This window comes from Rousettus aegyptiacus, unplaced genomic scaffold, assembly GCF_014176215.1.
Source record: "Rousettus aegyptiacus isolate mRouAeg1 unplaced genomic scaffold, mRouAeg1.p scaffold_m13_p_3, whole genome shotgun sequence".
Taxonomy (NCBI): Eukaryota; Metazoa; Chordata; class Mammalia; order Chiroptera; family Pteropodidae; genus Rousettus; species Rousettus aegyptiacus.
This window is the reverse complement of record NW_023416306.1, coordinates 153,698,862-153,715,785: the sequence shown is the minus strand read 5'-3', so window position 1 is coordinate 153,715,785 and position 16,924 is coordinate 153,698,862. Positions and strand designations below refer to the sequence as shown.

General features: G+C 38.1%; 1 protein-coding gene across 19 annotated transcripts in view; it reads right to left on the bottom strand.

Moving 5' to 3' along the window:
• Positions 1-16,924, bottom strand: part of TTLL5 (tubulin tyrosine ligase like 5) — a 215,592-nt gene that overhangs the window by 37,398 nt on the left and 161,270 nt on the right. For 16 of the 19 annotated variants that reach the window (XM_036238716.1, XM_016122545.2, XM_016122550.2 and 13 more), the window contains one exon: positions 11,509-11,726. In XM_036238716.1, the coding sequence (XP_036094609.1) occupies positions 11,509-11,726 (218 nt within the window). Of the gene's footprint in view, positions 1-7,998; positions 10,071-11,508; positions 11,727-16,924 lie in introns of those variants that run through there. The other 3 variants (XM_016122549.2, XM_036238718.1, XM_036238722.1) reach the window with 3 other exon arrangements.

Sequence of the window (16,924 nt, the reverse complement as noted above, 5' to 3'; positions counted from 1 at the left end):
GTACATTACTTCACAGGGTTGACTGTGGTTTGGTGCTATATTGTTTCTCTTCGGGGTTTTTCAAGGCTTTCCACATCTCTAACACAGAGGTCCTAGTTTTCTATTTCAATGGTTTAGTATAAGTTTACCTTGGATTCATGCCACTGCATCAGGGATGACCTTTCTGGAGAAGGAAGGGCCCACAAAAGGAAAATACTCAAGGTTTTACAGGAAGAGTAGAGCTAGAAGTGCTGACCTCGCCAGGGCTGTGGCAAACAGACGGTGGCGTTCGCGAAGGTCCTCAAAAGAAACACTCTCATACTAGATGTTACAAAATACTGGTGACGAACTCTTCCGATTCCCAAAGGAGAGAAGAAAAGCCCAAGACACAAGTTAGGTTAAAGAACTGAATTCCAAAAAAAAGAACATGGACTTTTCTAAGCTAACATTTACTCACAGACGAAATATTTTATACCTTTCCTTACAACACACCTATGTGCACAAAGGCGTATGTGTGCTCTTCCTTTTATCTATCAGTCCCGGGATTGTATATGCATTTCACAAACAGAACCTAATTTGCTTACCCTTAGCAAATCACAATTAGAACATTGTTAATTTGAGTCTGGCTCCAAAACCAATTCAAGAAACATTGAGTGAAGTCAATTTTTGTGTTGTCATGCTGCACAGGACTCCATTTTATAAACATACATCATCTAATCTACTGTATTTGTCATGACATTCCTTTTTATTCTCAATGTATGTGGCCTTGTCTCTTTTTGTATTTACTAACCTTTCCAGAGGTGGCCCTCTGTACTATGTGTTGTCAATTTCATTCATTCCTTGACCAAGTATTTAATGAACACCTACCATGTGCCAGACACTGCAGGAGGCACTGCCACGTGCCAGGCTATTCTAGGTGATTTCTGTATTTTTATATTATTTTGATTAACTTAGTATTGTTCCTTTTATAGCTTTTCAAGTTAAATAACTCAATTATTTTAAATTCTTCTTGGCTTTTTAATAAACATATTTAAAATTATAAATTTACTTTTGAGTGCAGTTTTGGCTATCCCACAAATTTATGTAGTATTTTCATAGTCATTGGTTTTCAATGTTTCATAATTTTCATTATGATTACCTTTTTAATACATGAGTATTATGCACTCCATTTTAAAAAATTTCCAAACACATGAGCCTTTTTAAAATCCTCTTTGTATTATTCCTAATTTGTGTTTAGTACTTGCTTTGGCAGCACATATACTAACTTAAGTGTGTTTTTGCAGTTAAAGAGTGTGAACTATTTGATACTGATTTTTTGAAATGTGTGGAGCCTTCATTCGTGACACAGCACGTGATGAATTTTTGTAAACGTTCCACATATACTTGAAAAGACTGTATATTCTCCCTTTTGGGTGTGGGAGTCTATACAAAGCTATTAATGCTTTTCAGACTGTAAATTGTGACTCATAAGGGCATTATAAAATTTGGAGGATATAATTAGCATTTTAAATAGAACAGGGAATAGTATTCTGTGAAACTTTTATTTCATATACATATACATGTTTTTAATGGGTTGTATATAATTTTTTTTAAATTATAAGTGGTGGTCAAAAAAGATTAAAAGGCACTTATTAAAAGAAAACTAAACTGTTAATTCTGCATTTTGAATATTCAAAATCCTCAGAAACTTTTGTTTGAGTTAATTGTACTGATAATATATTTAAATAAATCACTCACTATGATTGCTGCTTTGCCAATTTGTCCCTATAATTTTGTCAGGGTTTGGTTTACGTATTATGTTAAGCACATGAAAGTGCTTTCCTTTATCCCTATTAATTATTTTTGTTTAATTCTATTTTATCCATTGCTGTACTAGTTTTCTATTGAACTATTATTGCACGGGTTATCTTTTTCCAATCCTTTGCCTTTTTGTGATATTCTACTTTAGGTATGTCTCTTTGAAGTGGCCTATAACTGAACATTTAAAAAATGCAATTTGATAATCTACTTTTTAATAGAAGAGCATCATGTTAACATTTATTGTAGTTACTCGTGTGTCTAGATTTTTATCTTAGTTTTTGTTTTCCATTTACCACTTTTCCTTTGCTTCTTTTCTCTCTTCCTGCCTTCCACTGGATTCATAAAGTCTCTGCATTCTCTTCTCTCCCCCTCTGTTAGTTTGAAAGCTACAGACTATATATCAATTATTTAGCTCTTTTTTTCTAAGAAAGTGTGAAGCCATTCAGTATTTTTGTTTTGCCCTTCAACTTGACACAGACCTGTAATCCATTCATTATTCACTGAACACATATTCATTGAATATGTTGTCTTAAACGTGTTTTATCTTTTTAAAGAAGACCAACGATTATTTTAGAGTCAGTAACATTTACAGACATTTTATAAAAATTTTTGTGCTCCATGTAACCCACCACTACGTCAGTGTTCACTTTTATCCTACACAGTCTTTGCTAGTTCTTCCAGTGAAGGTCATAGGTGTACACTCTTAGACTTCGAATATCTCAAATAGTTATCATTTTGCCTTCTTTCTTGAATGACAGTTTAGCTATGTATAAAATTCCAGACTGGAAGTTACTTTACTTCAGAAATAGAAGCTTTTAGCTCGTTTTCTGCCCCCTATTATTACTGGAGAGAAGAATGCTGGTATTCCGTTTCCTTGTAGTTAAAATGAATTTTCTCTCAGGTAGTAAGTAAGATTTCCTTTTATGCTTAGTGTTCTGCAGTTTCACTAGGATGTGTCCAGAGGTGCATTTATTTTGGTATATGCAATGAATTTCTTAGCTGAGGACTCATGTCTTTAATTCCGGAAAATTCTCAGTTATTATTTTTTAAAGTATTGCTTTGTCTACCTATCCCTTAGGTCTCTCTACTGATCTATCAGAGTCACATGTCATGTTCCACCAGACACTCTTATTAGATAGATATGTAATCCAACATGTCTGACTATCCAAAAATATTAACTTCATCTGTAAGGAATTCATGTTCCAGTCGTTGATTTTGTTGGCAACCTTTTTTAGTATTAGATTCATGTGTTTCGGAATTTTGATCTGCAAGCTCATTTTGAATAGGAATCGTTCCCCCACTTGTCTCTCTAATGGCTCACTCCCTGTCTTAAGGTTTTATAGTTGCCTCCACCCAGTCCCCCTTACCCCAGTCCAGAACCAGACTTTACAGTGTTCTGCCTCAGTGATATTTAGAAATCCAGGTGAGCACTGAGATATGAACAGTTGCAAGGGTGTGTCATTATCTTCCTGCCTCTATAGGCCCATAATCTCATATAAAGAGGGCCCGTGCCAGTTTTATCAGTCTCCCATCAGGAGAGTCCATTGCATTATTTAGCTCAGGATTTTTCGACCTTGATACTATTGACATTTTGAACTAGCTAATTCTCTGTTGAGGGGAACCGTCCTGTTCTTTGCAGGATGTTTAGCAGCATCCCTAGACTACTCATTAGAAGCCAATAGCAACGCCTTCCCCAGCTGCCCAGCTATGACAACCCAAAATGACTCCAGACGTTGTCAACATCATCGCCAGTTGAAAAATCACTATTTTATTTTCAATTAATGAGCCTGGCTTTAGTCTCTCCTCTTGGTTAAGGTACCTTCAGGCCCCAATATGCCACAGGAGCTGAACTCCAGGCTGTCACTGTCTGCTTCCAAAGCAGAGTTGAGAAAGCTTCTTGCTGCAGCTGTATTCACTGATTCTCATTTATTTCTGTACATTTTGGGGCCAAGGAGACATTTCCCTTGTTTTGAAACTTAGCTATGTTCTTTTGGTTTTCTTCTTCAAGCTTTTTATCTATCGCTGCTATGTTTGAAGCAGAGAGAGAATATTAAGTGTGAACTCATGGAGCCAACTTGACTGGAAGTTAGTAGGTCCACATCTCATTTTTTGTTCTGTTTGAAACTAAGCCTTCACCTTCAATGGTCATTGGAGTTATTAGTGTTTAGGAAATCAGAATGTGTTTGCATTTCCACAGTTAACTAGAGCCAAATCACACTTAAAAATATCATCTTACTAACATCAAAAATGTGATTTCTTTTAATAGGGAACAATAGCAGCAGGAAAATTACAATCACACCAACCACCATGCATTGGACACTTAGTATATGTCAGGGAAACAAATTAACTATTTAATCCTAAAACAATTTTATGATCTAGATAATCTTTTAAACATAATGAAACAGAAGCTTAGGGGTATCCCTAAATAACAATGAATTAACTGAAGGAACCAGGATTCAAATCTAATTTGAAATCTTGGGTGGTCAGCATTTGGACTCTACTTTCTCCTAAACATACTCCATGTAGTATAAATGACTAATGATAATTTTTATTTAGTGATCCTCGATGCATACAGCTTGATGCAAAATACTACGTCACAACTACCACTTCCACCACCACTATTTCCTGAGAACTCATCATGAATATCAGCTATATCAGAGGCTGGGGACTGAACTTATCTCTCCTTTCTCAAAAACAAACCTCATGAAAACTGGAGTCATGTCTGTCATGCCCACAGCTATTATCACCAATATCTAGAGCAATGCATAGCATAGTGGATACTCTCTCTCTCTCTCTCTCTCTTTCTTCCCCTCTTCCGCTCTCCCTCTCCCTCTTCCTCTATCTCTATCTTTGTCCCTAAGAGATTTATGAAAAGCAGAACACATAAAAAAAAAAAAGATAAGGAACTAGATGGTAGAATCAGCTAAAGTTATTGGGGCAGTTGGTAAAGCTGTATCAAGGTGACAAGTTAAAACTTGGTCTTGACTAAAAGGCAGGACTTAGATTCAAGAGGGCTAAGAGCATCTTGTGCAGAGCGGATGACATGAGCATGCGGGAACAGTGATGGAGCAGACTGTGCAAGGGGGTAGTATGGGAAGTGCAGGGAAGGCTGGAGACGGCACAGAGGACGTACTGCAGAAGGAGGCTTTAATGTCAGAGTAAAGACTCTCAACTTTCAGGAACTTGGAAGTCTCCAAAAATTTCAGAAAAAAGGTTCACAAAAATATTTTAGAGGTATTTAAAAATTGTTTCCTAGGCCTACTCATGTACCCTATTTCTTTAAAAACAATTTGGATAGTTTTAAAACTTCTACTTGGTTTTCTTCTTATTTGAGAACCAATTCTGATAGTTTACATGTTTTTAAGTATTATCTTTTATCCAGTTTTTAAAATTTAGTAGCATACAATTATGCACAGAGTTCTCGTAATTTTTCAATCTCCTTGTACCTACTTTCAAAACCTCTGTTTTTAATTCTCTTATTTTTCTGGCCAGAGCTATGTTTAATTTCTCCTTCCTTGTCCCCCTACCCCAAACTAAATAGGGTTTTGAACTTAACTGATTTTATTGCTTGCTTTTCACTTTATATTGCTTTTCTTCTTGATTTCCTTCGATCTGTTTTTCTTAGCTTTATTTTGTTGACCCATTTTCTAATTTCAAGAAATGAAAGCTTAGTTCAGGTATGACAAATATGTTGTGTGCATGTTCACCACTTATAGCATCTTCCCTGTCTGTGGAAGGCATTACTAATCTACCAAAGCACTCTTTCTTGCTGAACTCATAGAAGTCCTCATAATTCTTTTCAACACGACACCCTAGGAAGTCAGCAGAAGCCAGGATATCAGTCGAAGCCAATCTGCCATTTATATCTTGGTTAGTTTCTTTTCAATCTTTCTATATTTTAATGGTAAAAATAACTTAAGATTATAAATTTACCTTTAGTACATCTTTAACTACACCTTTCAAATATGTTTTTGGAAAACTTAGTCTTTACTCTCTGAAGATGAGCAAATACTTTAAAATCTTACCGCCTGGGAGTAGATGATATAGGTTAAAAGAAAACTCCACAGAGAAGATTCAGAGAATCTGCCAACCTCTAAAATAAGTTTAAGCAAGAAAGAAAACAACATTTTAGAAAATCCCTAATGTATATTAACAAGATTTAAGAGTGAGCGCATCATTGTGTAAAGCTGGAAAAAGCTGTCATACAGAGAGAGCAAGCAGTCTGAGGCCAGGGAGGACTGCAGAGAAATTAGAAATCTCTAAGTGAAAAAAATGGGTCGAACACTGTAAATAGAGATTGAGCACTGTAGAAAACTGAATTGGTGAAATAAAGGACAACTTTCAAAAATTTTGTTAAAATTCTGAGGAAAAAAGTATACAAAGATAAAAATGGTGAGAAAAAAAAACAGATTCAATCAAAAATAATGAATTCAAGAAAGAGAATACAAGTAATAGTCATTATTATAGGCAAAATACACCAAACGTAAGGACATAAAGGGTTTTTTAAAAGGTTTTTATTGTACTAGTTTCAGGTATACAGTATATTGATTTGACATTTATAAAGTTTATGAAACGATTCCCCCCAATTAAAAAATGGACAGAAGACCTGAATACGTATTTCTCCAAAGGGAAATACAGAAGGCCAAGAGACATATGAAACAATGCTCAAGATCACTAATCATCAGAGCAATGCAAATTAAAACCACAAGGAGATACCACCTCACACCTCTCCGAATGGCTAGCATCAATAAATCAAAAAACAGCAAGTACGTTGGTGAGGATGTGGAGAAAAGGGAACCCTCATGCACTGTTGGTGGGACTTCAAAATGGTACAGCCACAATGGAAAACAATTTGGAGGTTCCTCAAAAAATTAAAAATAGAACTGTCTTTTGACTTAGCAGTTACACTTCTGGGTATTTATCCAGAGAAAACCAAAATACTAATTCGTAAAGATCTCTGCACGATCTGTGCTCCTTGCCCTACACATCTCTTCCATCTGGCTGTTCCTAAGTTACACCCTTTTACAATAAACCAGTGATCTAGTAACATGTTTCTCTGAGTTCTGTGAACCATTCTAGTAAATTAATTGAGGGGTATGGAAACCTCTGATTTATAGCTGTAGGTCAGAAGTACAGGTAACAACTTGGACTTGGGACCGGCATTCTAAGTTGAAAGGGGTTTTTGGAACTTCTGATCTATAGCAGGTTGGTCAGAAGCACAGGTTAAAAACCTAGGCTTGTGGCTGGCATCTGAAGAGTGTGCATTCGTGCATGTGTGTGCGTGAGACAGAGAATGTGTGTACACACACACGTGCGCATGTGTGTGCAGTCTTGCAGAACTGAACCTTTAACCTGTGGAATCTGATGCTATCTCCATGTAGACAGAGTCAGATTGAGTAGAATTCTTCGACACTCTGCTGGTGTCTATGAATTGCTTGTTGGTGTGGAGGGGATATCTGCCGCCACCCCATGCTGGAATTGGGTCCGGGAACCCTTTTTAATTATATATCTTTGGAAATACATAATTTAGAGAATCCTATATTTAAGGATGGATATACTACAGAGTCAATCATATTTCTTGAAACTACACTTAATAAAACGCCAAAAGGCAGATAGAAGATGGTTAACCTATGATATGACATCTTTTATGCTCACACTAAGGAACCTACATTTGGACCATTATAAATCCTGATCGCTTTGCCTCATTTTAATGAGTCATATGTTAAAAAGATACAGCATATGTATTTTTTAACCTGATCCTTATTTTTATGACATTAATCTCTGAGCATCTTTTATCACACTGCTGACGTCACCGAACATTCAGGTCCAATTAAACGGTATTTGGTTTTATCATGCTGCTGAGCTCGACTGCTTTCCTCCCTCCTAATCCCAAGCAGCCTTTAAGGAACACCACTGTCCTGGGTGCTGACACAGAACAGCAGTTACCTTCGATTTCCACTGAGGTCACCCCGATGAAGAATATCCTAAAACCTGGAAAAGCAAAGTTAATCCCAGCTTTTTACGGAAAAGCACTTTAGGTAAGTCTAGTGTTTCTTATACAGTTTTCTTTCTTTAGAGAAGTCCTAAGGTACAACAGCTTTACCCTGCCCTTCCAAATTCATCCCTAGTCTATGAGTTTTGCCCAGGTCCCTGGCAAGTTTTAATCTCCTTAGTTTTCTTTCTCCATATTTCTTGGAGAGTATAATTCCGGCTTTGAAAAAAAAAAAAAAAGGCATTTCCTAAAAAAAAAAAAGACAGTTCATATACATGTAGTTGTTCACAGACTTTTATCCTTCTTAGCTCAGCTGCCTGCCTGGAAGAAATATCACAAATAGTTTTGAAAGGAGGATCTGAAGTTGGTACTAAATTATGAAGTGTTGCAAACATTAAGAGAGGAAAATCAAGAAAGGCTATTGGCACTGTTGAAAAGGTTAAAAAATCTAAATCGTTCTCATCACAGAATTGACAAATGAGATTTAGCTACAGGAAATTAAGTATATGAATTCAAGAACTCTAACAAAGAACTCTTGGGCCAAAAAGGGATGATAGAAATGGCTGTAAAGCATCAGGATTAAAAAACAAATGTGCTCATAAAAAAGCTTTCAATGGAATAGACAAAAAACAAGTTATTTTGGTTAATTATTCTGTGGGGACAGTGGTTTTTGTTTTACAGATGGGAAACTGAAACCTTTAGAGGAAAAGTGACCTGAATATTATCATAAAGAAACAGGACTCCACTGTTCTGATTCTCAATTCCCTTTGCACCAAAATCCAAACGACATTCCATCTTTTATGTTCTATTGTTCTCTAAACTCAACCCTCTAGGATGTGGAAACTTTGATGCTCTTGGAAATGGCTTCTATATTTGTCTAATGCCAACTTCTGTGCTAGGAGAAGTTTGGCGTTCAACCCCAAAACACAGGGCTTGGCACAGTCAAAAGCTCATTACAACTTCTCATTAGTTGTGTCTCTTGGGGTGACTATGGCATTCCTGAGTGTGACTCAGTATCACCAGTCACAACTGAGGGTTCCTGATTAAACTGAACTGAGCCAGGGTAAAGGCAGCAATATCTCCAAGCAAGTGAGGCAACAGCTTGTATGAAGAAAGTAAAGAAATTACATGAAAATTTCCTAAAATGCCACCTTAGTATTAACCATAATAATACCTAACACTTATTTAACATATAATATGTACCTGGCACTGTATTTGTGCTTGACATTCATTAATTCGCTTATTTCTCTTAATAATCCTATGAAGCAGGTACTATTACTATCCCTATCTTAAAGCAGGAAACTGAGTCTCACAGATGTTCAGTGACCTGCTATGCTGCCTAGGTACATGAATTACTTTAGAATAAGAATAATATATTAACTGATACTCAGGATCCTGATTTGAGAAGCCACGAAGGTTTCCCTAGATTATAAATAACTTCATCAATCCAAATAAAGTATGGAGTTCAGTTCATAATAATGTACCAATGACAGCTTCTTGGTATGGTACATGCTCCAAATGTACCATGGCACTATAAGACGTTAACGATGGGGAAAACTGCGTGTATTTAACTTTATGGGTACTATCTTTACAATTTGTCTGTAAACCTAAAATTACTCTAAAATAAAAAAGGTCATTAAAAAAAACTATCTGGATACTTCGTAGAAGGAACTTTTCCTGGAGTCGGTACAGATAAAAAGAATGCTTTTCTTTTCCTAAAAGTCAGAAGAATAGTGAACAGTGGGGCCCTCACAACGCTGTGCATTTCACATGTAAGTGAGAGAACTCCGAGGTCTCCATTAGTGCTAACTTATTTAGCTTCAGAGACTTGTGCTAGAGTTTTAAAGGCAAATTGGAAACTATTTCCTGGAACAACGCCTCGCAGCACGCCTTTTGATTCTTGGATTATATTTCTTAAATTCTGAAGAAATCTTGCTTTTTTCCCCCCTTCTGTGCATTTTTGGTGCTGAGCTGTTTCCGGTTTTCCCACACTCCTGCCTGTCAGAGAGAAGAAACCACAAAAATGCAGCAAAGCAAAGTTTGTCCACAGAGCTGCAATTCCACCTCAGAAGGCTGAAGAGTTCTCCTGCCAGCAGTGAGTTCAGGGCGGTGAGCGGCGTCTTCTCATGTCCAGCCCTGCCGCCTGCTTACAGAGCCCACCTCTCCATCAGCGGACCAGCTAGCCACACGGGCCATCACGGGCCAGAATCAGAGAATCCACAAACAGGAAGCACACCGACAAATCCAACATTCATATCTGACTCACGAATTTTCCTACCTAACTGTGGGCTTCTCAAATCTGCAAAGGAGGGCGTGGTTTTAGAATGCTTGTGATGGTGATGGGACTCACGGAGTTCTTACATGTACTAGGTCTTGTTCTATCTACTTTATATGTATTAACTCTGCTACTATTTACCAACTGTCCTATGAAGCAGATATTCTTTATATGCTCACCTGACAACTGAGGAAACTAAGGTCAAGAGATAAAATAACTCGTAACTTAGTAGAGTGTGCAGTGGGGATGTGAACACAGGCAGTCTGGCTCCAGAGGCTGCACTAAGGACTTGATTCTACTCTTTGTAAGGTGAGGGGTCACACAGCTTCCTTCCTGCTGCACTGCTGGCTGTCAACCACAATCTGCCGTCTTTCTACTGCCCTTCCCAATGGCTCTACAGAATTCTGCAAAGTCATTACAATGCCAATTATTTCCAGAACGGTGCTTGGCACTTAGTAGGCACTGAATAAATATTTGCTGGGTAAATGAATAATGGCAGCAATATCATTAAAACAGCCACAAGGGATTGTTTTCAATCCAAATCCAGAATTTGATTCATTGTGCAAGGGGGAAAAAAACAGTAACTGTTTTTGCAATGTCCTAAGAATCTTTCTTATAACTAAATTTTGTTTTATAAAGGACAAATGAATAAAGAGCCATAATGAAAGCAAGAGAAATACATAAGTCTCTTCTAGGTGTTTATATATTAGGGAATGTCTGCCTCTCCTAGAAATCTTTGAAAAAGTTCACCAATTTTAAATGGAGAAAGGCTATTAGAACCAACACCCTTTGCTAGTCCATTTTTCTGGTTCATAAGCTAAAAAATGGCCAGAAGATGTGATCTATAAAAAATTGATTCAGGTGTGGAAATGTCTTTTTTGAAGTAAAACTAAAGGTATCAAAAACTTAATCCTCCCAACGAAATCCCAATCCTATGTCTTCCCACTTGAATGTCTAAAAGTGAACAAACAAGGGTAGAGAGGAAGGGTACTGAATTTTATATGAAATTGAAAAGATGTGACTCTGCGAAATGACCAACAGAAGAATACCTGAGGAGGAAGTTTTCATTTCCTTTCCCCAAGCCCACAGTTCAGCACTGTTACCTGGTGCACTATTTAATTCCAGCCCCTCTGGAGGCTGGAAGAGTTGGTTAGCAATGAAAATGAACTGAACCCTGTTCAGGGGGCAGCTCTCATCACAATCCCTGGGGACCTAAAAGAGCAGTGCCTGTTCCTCCCGCAGGGTAAGCAAGAGGCCAAACACAGGCAAGTTTCAGTAGCTCCCCGAGGGATTCTAATTTGTAGCCAGAGCTGAGAACCAATTAGCTTTATCACCCATCAGGTGTTCTTGTTTTCAACACTTCAGTACAAATTGTCTTGAAGGCTCCATGAGTAAAGAGCACTATTAGCATAGAATTAATACAACTCAGAAGAAATTGAACAGAAGAATATTGAAAACTTACTTGGAAGTTCTCTGGGATGTTGCCTTTCTGAGGACTTGTTTCTGATTGGAGGGAGGTTTGGGGATAAGGGTGGAGGAAGAACTTGGAGGTGGCACCACTTTTTGTGGCAGAGTAGTTGGTTTCTGGCCACTAGCTGTGGCACTTGAAATTCTGCAAGCTGCACCATTATTCATTGTCCATAAATTGGAGTTAGGTAGTGTCTGGCTGCCAAAGATTGCCTGCAAGTAAAAGGAAAAAAATAATCAGTGGAGATGTTCCTCATGATGCATTTGCTATAACAAGTGGTCTGTAATCCTTTAGTGGGACCAAGGAAAAAGGAAAACTGTTAATTTTTTTAGGAAAAACTTTCTAATAATGCCTGTGCAGGTCTAGAACCAGAGAAGGGAAATTTCTTGATGCAAAGAGTTGAGGTGGTCTTGTTGAAAGTACCCTGGGCTAGGAATCAGGGCCTCTGGATCCACATGCGTGAATTAGAAAAACATTTGGTCTCCCACTTTTAGTTTCCTTCATTGTTAAGTTCAACACATATTTAACAAGTGTCTCCCACAGGGTGTCAAGTATTAGAAATGTAGCACAGAACAAAAGTGACTTGAAGCCTGACTCAATTTGAGCCCACACATGGAACTCTGTACTCCTCCAGAGGGTCTGCGCATTTGAGAAAATGGAAGAAGCCAGTATGGCTAGGGAATCATGGGCAAAAGGAGTGAAGAGAGGAGGCTGGAAAGGAAACTAGGAGCCAGAACCTGCAAGGCCTTGGGGGCTGTTTGTAAAATTCAGGCATAGTAACACCTTGCTGACCCTAAAAATTATCACGAGATTTACATTTAAAAACACTTTCAAAGTCAAATTACTACATGAATACAAGATCAACACAAGGGTATTTCTGAGAATGTAGTAAGTGTAAACTTTCTCAAGTGGATTCTTTAAAAATCCTTAGCACTTATTTACCTCACTAGAAATATTTTTGTATCCCACATTTTGTGACTGGTCCTTCAATACTATTAACTTGGCTTTCAATATGCATGCACTATAAAAGCTTCAAATGTGAAAAAATATTAAGAGAAAAATGATATAATTGACAAAATACATAGAACTTTTAATTTAAAAGATTTTGGCAATCGATTCCATCTATAGACACTACATATAAAAGAGAACAGGAAAGTATCACTACCTCATGGCAAGACATGTTTTAGGAAACACGTGCCTTCTAGACAGACCTCACTAGAAGTATTTTTGTCCTTTATGAATTTTATTTCTTAAGATAAAAAAAGATGAATTTGGCAGCTTTTGTAAAATGTTGATCAACCTTTCTATGCCCATGCCTTGGAATGCCCCTTTTCAAGAACATGTGTCCAAAGGCCCTGGGCTAGGCAGACATGAAGGAGACTAAGGAGTCTTGTGTGGACTGAATGTGTTTGACCGAGAGGCCAGGTTAAGAACAAAGCAATTTCAGAAGTGAAGTACTAGAGCACTTTCGAATGGGCCAATCTGACTCAATGTCCTATATCTCTGTAAACCACCCAAGGGGAAACTAAAGAACTGTTCACTCGCGTCCATCTCTGACCCAAAGAAGTAGAACAAAGAAAGACCTGAGTCCATGCACAAAGCCAGGAGGGTGGCTCTGTGGAGTGTGTGTACATGCGGGCCAGTCTTCATACAGTCTGAGAAGGCCCAGGTGCCTGGCCTCTGCTGAGGACAAGAGGCCAGGCCTGGGGACTGGCTCTAAAACAAACCCATTTCTCTCAACCACTGTTTCCATATTTGAGCGCCTCAAAATCTGAGGGAGAGGCTCAACTGGAAAGAAGGAGACAGGAAGGAATGGGTCACCCCAGGCTTCTATTTTCACCACCACATCCCCAAAAGTGAGCTTAGATGTTAAGAATACTTGATAGATACTTCATTCAGGGTGGGAAAGAGTCCTGAGATCAGAATGAGGGCTGAAGAGTTCTACATTGGCCATCCAGAAACGATTTCACTGGGTGAGTAGCAGAGAAGGAAAACCCACTGTGAGTAAAGAGCTCTTGGAAATAAAAATATTCTCTGTTGAGTTAGATTTTTCAGTGTTATAGGGGAACTGTCAGTAAGAACATCTATTCAATACCTGTTGCTACGGTGACAACCATATTTTTTTTTCAATCATTGAGTTTTTCTTAAAAAAAAATTCTGATATCTAAATACAAAAAAAAAATGAATGAAAAGAACAAGATCAGAACAGTGAGTACAATAAACTTCTTTATGTAAAAAAGAAAAAGGAATAAACACAAATATATAAACCAACACACATTCATACACAATGTTAATATCTGCACAGAACAATTCTGGAAGATACACAAAAATCTGGTAACCTTCCTGGAGAAGAACTGGTTACTAGGGGTGAGGGCGGGAGGAAAACTAATTTTTTTACTATATGTCATTTGTACCTTTCTTAAATTTTCTACCATCTATATGTAGTTATTTATTACAAAAATCAATTATTAAAAAGTCAAAAGGAAGTTGAGTTCTAGTAAGATTTAAGCAGATAACAAATTCACCGTGAGTATAAGCCAAGGTATCCAAATAAGGCCCAAGTTTCAACCAGATGGGTAGCAGCAGTCCCCAACCTTTTTGGCACCAGGGACCAGTGTGCCTATGAGACTCTAATACCTGACAATCTGAGGTGAAGTTAAGGCAGTGATGCTAGCGCTAGGGAGCGGCTGCAAATACAGATGAAGGTTAGTTAGCTTGCTCACCACTCACCTCCTGCTGTGTGGCCCGGTTCCTAACAGGCCACAAAACGGGTAACAGTCTGTGGCCCAGGGAATGGCGACCTCTTGGGAACAGGACTCGCCATTAACCACTGAAGAAGGAATCGACTGCTCAACATTTATTGCTACAAAACCAGATCAGGTCACCAGTGAAATGCAAACTCAGGTAAGTGGAAAAGAGCATGGCGTTGCAGTCAAATGCTGCCTGGGCTCAAATGGTAGCTCTGTCACGTATAAGTGGGGAGAGTTACTTAACCTCCCCAAGCTTTAGCTTCCTCGTAAGCAATGATAATTACTTTGCTGGGTTGTTGGGGATTAAATGAGGATCACATAAGCAAGTCTACCCCAGGCATTCAATAAAGTTTTCTTGAAATAAATTAAAGTATCAGGCACACACAGCAGATATTCAACAAATGTTCCATTCCTTCTCAAACCTCCACCTCAGCTGAAGAACCAAGGGACAGGATGACATGCAAGTCTGCTTCTATCTGTAGTGATTTGTGAATGGTTGTTGGTTACGTATTTTTCTAGTCTTACAATGATATTCATTTGCTGCAAAAGCAAACTCTTAACACAGAAATGTTTCAGTTCCCCAGACCATATTTACTTAATTCTCCCTGGCAGAAATAGTCTTTTTCTCTTCTGAACACTTACAAAAATTTATTTGTATGTGTCATCACATTTGGCATATTCTACCTTGTATTACAGCCACTTATATATGTACTATTTTCTCTTCTGGACAATACGCACTGGAAATGGCTGGATTTATATCTGATTAATTTTTGTTTCACCAACATTGTCTAGAATGACTTCTTTGTAAAAAGTGCTTAATAAATATGTACTCTATGGATGAAAAAAAACCCAACAACTCACATTATACTAATTATTCATCTTTTTTTTCCTATATATGAAAATAGACATATTTGTGTTTCTACAGATATATAATCTTGTAATACAACCATTCTCTGGACTTTGAATAGTGCCTAGTGTGTTGTATTCAACTCACACTGAACCATAAAATGCAAGTAAGCCCTTCTGTAGATCTCGAACAAAAATAAATTCACCTCCTTACATGCACACTTTTTGGCAGAAGCTTAGCCGTTGACATTCTATAATAATATCAATCTTTACCTCAAATGACAAAATAAGTTATGAGAACTTATTGCTTAGGAGACTTCCTCTTGGAGGGTATCACTTTTCCTTTTCTTCCTAATACTTGCCTGATTTTGTGTGGGTAATAATGTGTGTCCAGCTAAAAAATTATATTCCCCAATCCCTTTGGTACCTAGAGATAACCAGGTGACACAGTTCTGAGATGTAAACAGAAGTTTCCAGGTGCAGTTTCTAAGAAAGTGCTTTAAGAAGGGGCAGACCGGGTTGGTGCACACATTTTTCTCTTGACTGTTGTCTTTTTTCCTACCCAGAACGTGGATATCTAGCTAGAGGTGAACAGGCATTGGGTGATGTTACTTGCTAAGAATTGCAGAGGATAAAGACAGGAGCATGGGCTCCTGATAACATCACAGGATTTGGGAGAGTCTATCTCTAGATTTCTGATTTTATTGGTGGGCTGAGGTGGGGTGGTCGGGGAGGGGAATAAATATTTAACTTGTTTAAGCCACTGGAGAAGGAAAAAGGAATTCTGTTATATGCAGCCAAATGGAATCCTAACTCAGCTGAGAAATAATTCTCAGTCTACCACAGAGTCAAGCTTGTTTAAGTCTCAATACAACACAAATGGACTGCATCTTAAAAAAGCAGATACTCTTTCCAAATACAGTATAAAGCTTTAACTTCTATAAATCTAGTTGTTGTTTGTTGTTTGGTGAGCATACTCTAACACACAGAATAGAAAATGAAATGATAACAATTCTATACCACCCCAAGTTCCAAAAAGTCAATAATGTACACAAGTCCCCAGGTATTTCACGAAAGCCACGTCTAAGTGAAATGAGATTAAAGCAATCAAACCCAGGAAAATACTCAGGCAATGTTAAAAGCAAACATATAAATGGATGTATTTGGACGAGTGGCAGAAATCAGCCTCCTTAGGCTCCACAGCCTGTATTGGCCCCAGTCCTAAAACTACCAATGGATAGATCATGTGACATTCATTCATAAATGGACAGAAAAATTATATAAAGTTCTCTCTGTATAATTTCTAAGAAACGTGAGGTGTGGCTATATAATATTAGCACTCCGTACTTGCGGGGTAACAACCCAGGGATGGGGACTGCATCGTCATCAGTCAATGTCCTGGGAATGTGAGAGCTGTGTGAGCACTGGCCTCTGCTCAAGGCCTGGTCAACATATATAAGACTTTTGCTTCTTTATTGGGTGTGGGAAACAGCCATGCTGCAGCAAGGAGACTCAGAGAAAACCACAGTTTGAGGGTTGGCTTGGCCTCAGGCAAAAGACTGGAAAGGCCCTCCTTCCCCCACAACAGAAGGGTGCTCGTGGGTGGGAAGGAGGGATTTCTGATAGACAGAACACAGACTGCAACTTGGAAGGTTACAGGGAAGCAAGATCTGGGCTCTCTGACTAGAAAGATAATACTGTTCAAAGATTAAATTCTGGGAGTTCTTTTTTTTTTTTTTTTTTTTAATTCCTTACAGAAAAACACTCTTTTTCGTCTTTCCTTGGGCTTCTTGGTGATGGAGCAGAGCTGGTGG